Here is an 8,125-nt window from a genome sequence, read left to right as displayed (position 1 = left end):
GTCCGCCTGGATGACACTAGCTGGTACTACAGGTGCATGTACAGGATACAGGTTTTTGTTGTCTTTTGAAGCTTGTGGAGTTACAGACCAATCTACCATCTGACATTACATTTGACAGTTCCCTAACAGAACTTAACAACAAGGTTCATCCCCACCAACAACACATTAAGAAAAAGCCTGGATAGGGGCATCTGAATGGCTCAGCTGGCTGAGTGGGCGACACACACATAAGCAGGGGCTACGGTCCCCATTGCAGCAGCATGGGTTCGATTCAAGCTCACAGCTCTTTGCTGCAGGTCTGTCCTCCATTCTTCTCCTGACTTTCCTGTCTGACTCTCAACTAAGCTGTCTAATAAAGCCAAGAAAAAGGCTTTTTTTTTCTTAATACATGGCAGAGCAGTTCAGCAGTCAAGCATAAACATTTGATTGATTTTAATAATTGTAATGTACTTGAAATGGGCTTTATTTAGGAAAATAATATTGGATAGGACTGAATATCATCAGACCCTGAACATTAACTGGGACTGAATCGGGGCAATCCTCTGGACATACTTTTAAGTTTAATCCTTTTGGCTGTCTTTAGGTAACTATTGCGTATGTTTATTCATTGCTTCTTTCATCTGTTTTTACACAAATCTGGTCCATTATGCATTCATTAGTTGAACTGTTTGTTACTTTTAACCAATTATTTAGACTTGCAAACTTGTGAATAATTTTTCGGCCTCAATCAGGATTTCTAAAAAAAAAAAAAAAAAAAACATATTGTAATTTACATTTGGCCTAATTAGAGGGCAATTCTTTCCAAGAAATCCCAGGCAACTTCTCGAGTGCCCCTGCTTGGGGTGCATGAACTCCTGGTTTGTTTGGAATGGTGGGTTTAAAAAAATACGATGAAAGTAAGAGGAAACAACATTTGCAGCTATTTTTCACTCCGATTGTGGTGGTATCGGTTGGGATGCAGCGTTGAGATAAAATGGTTCTGTATGTGCCCACGGGCAGCTAGCCAGCTGAAAGGTTACTGAGTTCAACCTGGTGATTCATGAAGTAGAAATGCAGGCCACAGCTGACCGTGAGTCATACACACATGCATGCACATATGCAACGCACAAGCAAGCCATTTCCCCACCACAGAAACACAAAGTGATTTAGACAAACGTCCAAGGAGGGCCACCAATTCAACCCTGACATCTCTAACATGAACACATGCATGTACAGTACTTCACTACCAATCCCATGGGACACAAGCAGCAAACATGCTCAGATCCTAAAGGACCAAAGTGAATGCTCTAATAATTTCCATGTGAGATTAGGGCGAAGAGTACAGTGAGATTAGGAAGCCACTGCCAGCACAGTTTGTTTTGGCTTGTGTTCATGCTCCAGTTGACTGATTAATCTGTGAGGGTTAGACGAGGACAGATGCCGTAACCGTCTCTTCTGCTGGCAAATGCTTCCGCCTGCTGGTCACTGATGCACACTGCAGCCGACGAGGAGCCTCTGAACTTGCTACATGTTGAATCGCTGGTCGTAGCGAGAAACATGTTTGAAAAGCATTCAGATTTTTACTTGATGGAGATTGTAAATAAAACAAAATCGTCAAATACATATCCAATGGAAGCTTTAAGATTTTTCTTGTATTTTATTCATCACTGAAGCAGAGAGTGTTAGTAAGTTGCTGAGATATAACAACATAAAACCTCTAAATCCAAACTCAAGTTGTGTAAAACATGTCAGTTACCCACAAGCATTCCACTCCGATTGCCAACATTTTTTCTTTGCTCTTACTCAACACCAGAATTTGGACCATTTTTTGAATATTTGCTTGTGTAACACAGATGATGATACATTACTTACGTTTTTGGCTTGTAAGCAACAACAGAAAGTCCACTACTTACATAAACATTTCTGTGTGCAAACACTTGACAGTTGATTGAGTCACAACAAAAAACTATCTTACATTATCAAGAGCTGAATTTAACTGGCTTTACTATTAAATCTAGCAAACAGCATGATACTTGAAGCATTTTCCCACAAATGAAGAAAATACTTCCAACCTATTAGACTAAGGTGGGGGCCAGCCTCCACTTCTACTAGTCAGCTCGTAAACATGACATGATTTAGTGTAGATTTCCCTCGACTCTGCAATGTAAAATCTGCATGGTGCATCGTAATCCCTGCTTTAAAGGCTCAAAAGGAGTGCCCACTTTAATGCCAGCATGAAAGTGAGACACTCAGCCTGAGGACTGCATGATTTTTAGCAGCATACAACTGGATTACTTGTCCCTCCAGAGAGAGAAAGTGCTTCCCATAAATATGAAGGGGAAAATGCCAACTAAAAAAACCCCCAAAGGGTGTGTTCAACGCTTTGGCCCAGAACTGTTTGTTGAGGATGTGATCTCAGATCTCCAGCAGGTATTTTACCCTTTACAGCAAATTCAAAACCTCTGCTTCGTCATGGGAAAGTTTCAATCTTGAGAAAGCATTGCACTAGTAGTTTTCTGCCCAGTGTGACTCACTGTGGATTTAAGTGTTTTGACCCACAATAGCGAGCATTTAATCCATGGGTTTAACTCAGAATAACTGAAAATCCAACTGAGGCTTTGTTGCTCACAAAATGGCACTGTATGACTGTTCTGTGCCCAAATGACTTAGATTGCTGGAGAAAGTCATTAAAAACTGGGAAGACTCTTTTTGTACATGCATCCATGTTGCAGGACTTTTAACATCCTTTAAATCTTCATCCTGGAGTGAGAAAATCCTCCGCATTCAAACCATGGCAGCATCATTCAGCCTTCAGTCTCTGTGGAGTTTGCTTGTAATGGGTGATGATCTGAATCAAGATGAAGCAGTTGATGACCAAGAAGAGCAATCCAGCGAGCCAGATCAACAAGAAGCTGTTGTATCCCTCAAACTCCAAGAAGTAGGCTGGGCCCAACCAGATGCCCTGTAAGTGGAGAGTAGATGACAGGAGGAATCAAAAAGCTCCAGAACTATTGTTGCAAATGAAGAGAGCACAGCGCCCTCATGTGCATGCAACAGGTACAAGAATCAACTGTCAGAATTATACTACAAAAAAGAGCAATAAGGATGATTCAGGCAATTGGTTATATCAATCACACAAATTCACTCTTCTTAAAGTCAAAAATACTAAAATTCACTGACCTGCTTCATTTTCAAACAGCGCAAATAATGCACAAAGCAATAAACAACCAACCTCCTGTAAATATTCAGAACTTGTTTTTTAACAGAGATGGGGGTTATAATTGGAGAGGGATTTAAAATTAAAACATGGTAGATTTCGCACAACACTAAAGTCCTTTTGTCTTTCAATATGTGGAGTGAAGTTATGGAATGGATTGGAGGTGGAGCTCTAGCAATGTCCAACCACAACCCAGTTTAAAAAGCAGTACAAAAACATGGTTTTCATGAGGTACAGGGAGGAAGAGTGGCTTTGACATGGGCTGATTATTTAATATTTGTTTATTTATATCATTTTTCTATTTTTTTGTAAATATGTACATAAATATCTATGGGAGTGGGGTACTGAGTGACTGATGGTCAAGATGAGGAAGGGGTAGGAGGAAATAAGCGTCATCCTACTCCTGTTTGGATATGCTGGGTTATTATTTTTTGCTTTGCTTTGTTATATTTGATTTGTTTCGTTTTATTTTGTTTGGAATATTTTGATTTGTTTTTATGGCTTTTTTTTCTCTCATGTTAGAAATAAAAACATTCAAAAAAATAAATGAATAAATAAAATGTTCCTCTGTAGCTCTATGTAGATATTCCATTAAAAATCAGCTGTTTCCACCTAGAATAGTCATTTACCACATTAACCATGTCTAGACTGGATTTCTGATTAATTTAATGTTATCTTCATTGAAAGAAAACAGCTTCTTGTTCAAATATAAGAACATTTCTAAGTGACACCAAATTTTTAAACGGTAATATATAATAATTTTGCACCATGAATATCTGAACACATGTGTAATTGTATTTAAGAATGTGCTAAAGTGAGTTACCTGTCCAGCAAACCAGAGGAGCAGCAGTCCTAAGCCCTGCTTTACTGACAGACTCAGGTGTGGGATGACCAGAGGAAGTAAGCACAGGTACCACAGGAAGTACTGCGAAAAGACAACAAGCAAGATTGTTAAGTTCAATATAAAATGTATGAGCTGAAGGAGAAAGCATGTGAAATTGTAATGGGCTGAATGCCAGTTGAAATGCGCAAACTAGTCGTCAGAATTGAGGAGGCACTCAATGAAAACGTTGCTTTTTCACAAATGATGCTATGAAATCTTTTGGACAGGCAGTGAACAAATTGAAATATTATATAACAATATAAAGGTAATACTAATGACCCTCTGATATCGAAATCAAAGAGCAAAAATTGGGGGAAAAAGGAAAAAAATGGGACTCATTCTTGTATTTTTCATTCCGCTTCCTGAATTTAGTATTCATAGTTGTGCAACTTTAAACTTCAAAAATACACTACTCTCTTCTTAATTGGATCACATTTAACAAAACAAGCATGTCATCTTAGTTTCTCAAAGTAATTTCAATGATTGACAAAAAAACTGAGGGATAACGAGATGGGCTTAGTGTTCTCCTCAGTTGAACATGACTGCAAGACAATGTACAGATTAGGGGTGTAGTCAGCCAAATATATCCATGCATTGCCCTTACCTTTAAAAGCCTAAATAGACTGAAAATGAACATACAAACCTAGTATTAGCAGCATATTAAACCATTTTAACCTGGTTGTTCTATACTGAAATGATACTAAGAGACTCAGAGCAGATCAGTGTGCACCTGTCCATATTCAAAAGTTTTCTGAAAACAGAATTTTATCAACTCATGAGCTCCACATTTTGAGTAATAAAATGCAGACAAGTTAGCTCACTGTTTTTAAATTTGCAAAGTTTACACTTAATTTTTTGGTCATCTGTTTTAACAAAATGCAGCCATAAAGACGGACTTCTTTGACATGGAGTCGCTTAGTTTGGAGTCAGTTCAGATGTAAATGTTTAGTAAATGTAGCATAAATGTTACATAAATTACACCTAAACATCTGCATTTCATTGGGCAAATTCAAAGTTTTAAAGTACTGGGGTGTTAACGGGTAGTCTGTTCCTCCTGCCATCAAAAACAACAGATTAGGGCTATAGTCCCGATGCAGCGGTCATGGGTTCGAATCCAGCTCATGGCCATTTACTGCACGTCATTCCCCCACTTTTCTACCCACGTTTCCTGTCTCTCTCCACTGTCTTATATAATAAAGGCAAAAAGGGACAAAAAAAAAACATTTTTAAAAAAATAAATGAAGATTAACCCTGTTAGACTGTGAATGTCGTGGTTTTCTGCTTATGAAAGTCATGCCAGTGACTGTCCAAACAATGAGAATGAGGTGAGAACAGAACACACTGACCAACCAGTCGACCTGGAGACTACAGCTCTAGGACTGTATCATCGGATCTCTGCATGGAATCTCTAGGTGGTGGTTTCTGTACCTGTGAAGTGCAGACTTTGTTGAAGGAGACGAAGATGGCTGTGTGGAGGAAACAGGAGAAGGCCAGGTCACGGTGAAAGGCCCAGGATGCTATCAACAGCAGGGTGAGCTGAGGCAGGAATGCTGCCAGACCAAGCGACTGGCTCCACCTGCTGTCTGCAAGAACGAGGGACAACATGACGGAGCCAAGTCTAGAAACCTTTACCATCTCCTCCTGTTCTCAACATGCTACATGCTCCGACTATATAACTGACTTAACAAGCATTTTATTGCTGCTGTACCAGAGGTAATGCACATCTGCACACACGCTTATATACTATGCTGGTATTTGCTTTGTAGCTCTGTGTGCTGAACAAACTGGGTGTCTGTAAATGGATGGATGAATGAATACCTGCAGTAAGGTAGAGCATGTAGAAGTACGGGGAGAAATTGTGTCTGATGTCCCTCCTGGTCAGATGGTACAAGTAGGTCTCATGGAGAAACTGCCAACCATAGCTGAATTTAAAAGACAAAAGTGATATGATTGTAGCAATTCTAATTAAAGTCGTAGCGCTATTTAAACTTAATGTATTAGTTCAGATAAAGAATGATGAAAAGAGGCTGATATTAAATCAAATTAAAAGTAGTTATGGTATTTAGTTTTTTCGTAAAACTTTGCATTTCTTTCCTAAAAAATAACTGCATCATTTTCAAAGATCTGATTTGATTATTAGTGAATCATACTGACTGAAATAAACATATAGGTTTAACACTTAAGTTAAAGGTGATAGAACCCGATCTGTGTATGTTTGTTATGTCATTTCTGTGTTCATCTTACATGTAATAGAAGAGTGCTGTGAGCGCACAGAAAACCCCTCCGGCCACACTTGCAAAGAGGAGCAGCTCTCGGTTGAGGAAACTTCCAATAAATGTAAGGAGCCTCTTCAGCTTCCAACTTTTTCTGTCTTCCTCTGCTCTCGTCTCTGGTGTGCGTAGCGTCAGAGCAATGGGCAGAGCATATGTGATGGGGTAAATCTTCATGTGAACTGACAAGCCATAGAGTACAGCTGCCCCCGTGGGACGTCGGGCTACAAGAAAAAAATGGAAAAAATAACTAGCACAGAAGTTTTGTATGTACAGTACATTACATTACAAAATAAAATGCTACAGTAGAAGCCTCATTGAAGCTCTATGAACATACAGACCACAACCTTACCTTCCATACAGAGTAACGTCCCCAGAACCAGGGCAGCCAGGATTGACTCAGCATTCCCTCGGCTGGATACTCCCATGGGCAGCGGGTTGAGAAGCCACAGAGAAGAAAAACGCCGGGCAGTCTAAATATAAATCCAACAAAAAGACAACTTTTCATCAACTGTATGAGCAAGACATTTCTGAATCTCCCACTGTGACTTCTGATTAAAAATATCAGGGGAAAGAGAACTAGAGTGGCAAACCTCAGAGCTTAGACCTCGCAGGCAGAGGATTCTGTAAATGAGCAGGCCTGACAGGACATCACATACAATGAAGAGGATCTTGCCAAACACCATGTTGAGATAGATGTTTGGGGTGAGAAGCCAGGCCAGAAGAGGAGTGTAACGGTAGGTCGACCTGTTGTATGGGGACTCACCCTGTTTCCCAAACAGAAGAGATGAATGAGATGCCAGAGAGAAAAAGGACGACACAATAAGCAGTCAACTATTATGTTTTTGTCAGAGCCCATTCTGATACTGACTATAAGTGATCAAGAAGATTGGCAATTAATAGGGCTGAAACGATTCCTCGAGTTATTTGAGTAATTCGATTATTAAAATTCCTTGAGGCAAAATTCTCTGAATCGAGGCTTCATTTAATCCGCTACATACTACACCCCAGACCACTAACTGGTCCGGACCCAGACTTCATCCTATACGGACCCGGACCTATAATCAGTAAATTATGAGGGGATTTTAAATTTGATGGGACGCTTCTATTTTAACCGGCGCAGCTTTTCTAGTGTTTACATTGTTTATCAGATCTGAAGCTAAACTGCAAAGACAGTTCAACATAGTCAGACTTTCTTTGTGTAATTCGGCTCGACAAAAACTGAAACCTCAGTCAGAGTTAACAGTTATGAAGGTGGTTTTCAACTTTCTTTGTAAACTCAGACTTTCTGCGTCAAGCTCGTCACACAAACAGGAGCGTTTAACGCATCATGTGACTCATTTTCCGCACAAAATGAACCGATGGTGTTCAGCTGCTTCAGTCAAAAGTTTGTTTTAATGGAGAACAATGAGGAACATAAAATGCATGACGGTAAAAAGCTGCGACTGGAAATTATATAAGACACAAATGCTGGTAGAAAATTGTTAAACATATCTGTTAAATGTATTTAATTTACTGATCAATGCAGCTGATTATTTCTGACAGACAGCTGCGCAACAAATTATCAAACTTCTTATATTCAAACATGCTATTGTATTGAAGTGCATGTAGGTCTGACACTGTCTCATAATGAAGGAAATCACTTTAACTTGTGGCCAAATTAAAGTGAAACTAATGTTACTGATTGAATGTTCCATGTAGTAAATACTAATAAACTAATCAGTTTTCTTATTTGTGTTCTATCAGCTGCAGTAGCAGCAGTTTAAACAGATCAAA

General features: G+C 39.3%; 1 protein-coding gene across 1 annotated transcript in view; it reads right to left on the bottom strand.

Moving 5' to 3' along the window:
- Positions 1-1,616: 1,616 nt before the first annotated feature.
- LOC129348046 (GPI mannosyltransferase 1-like) overlaps positions 1,617-8,125 on the bottom strand; it is a 7,316-nt gene continuing 807 nt past the window's right edge. The window contains exons 2-8 of the mRNA XM_055007330.1: positions 6,943-7,181; positions 6,702-6,822; positions 6,324-6,573; positions 5,898-6,001; positions 5,508-5,662; positions 4,020-4,121; positions 1,617-2,941 (exon numbers count right to left, since the gene is read on the bottom strand). Coding sequence (XP_054863305.1) covers positions 2,780-2,941; positions 4,020-4,121; positions 5,508-5,662; positions 5,898-6,001; positions 6,324-6,573; positions 6,702-6,822; positions 6,943-7,181 — 1,133 coding nt within the window. The 3' untranslated portion in view covers positions 1,617-2,779. The remainder of the gene's footprint in view (positions 2,942-4,019; positions 4,122-5,507; positions 5,663-5,897; positions 6,002-6,323; positions 6,574-6,701; positions 6,823-6,942; positions 7,182-8,125) is intronic.

Source organism: Amphiprion ocellaris, chromosome 22, assembly GCF_022539595.1.
Source record: "Amphiprion ocellaris isolate individual 3 ecotype Okinawa chromosome 22, ASM2253959v1, whole genome shotgun sequence".
In the NCBI taxonomy this organism is placed as follows: domain Eukaryota; kingdom Metazoa; phylum Chordata; class Actinopteri; family Pomacentridae; genus Amphiprion; species Amphiprion ocellaris.
Note: the sequence above shows the minus strand (reverse complement) of the source record. Positions and strands in the feature narration are given on the sequence as shown.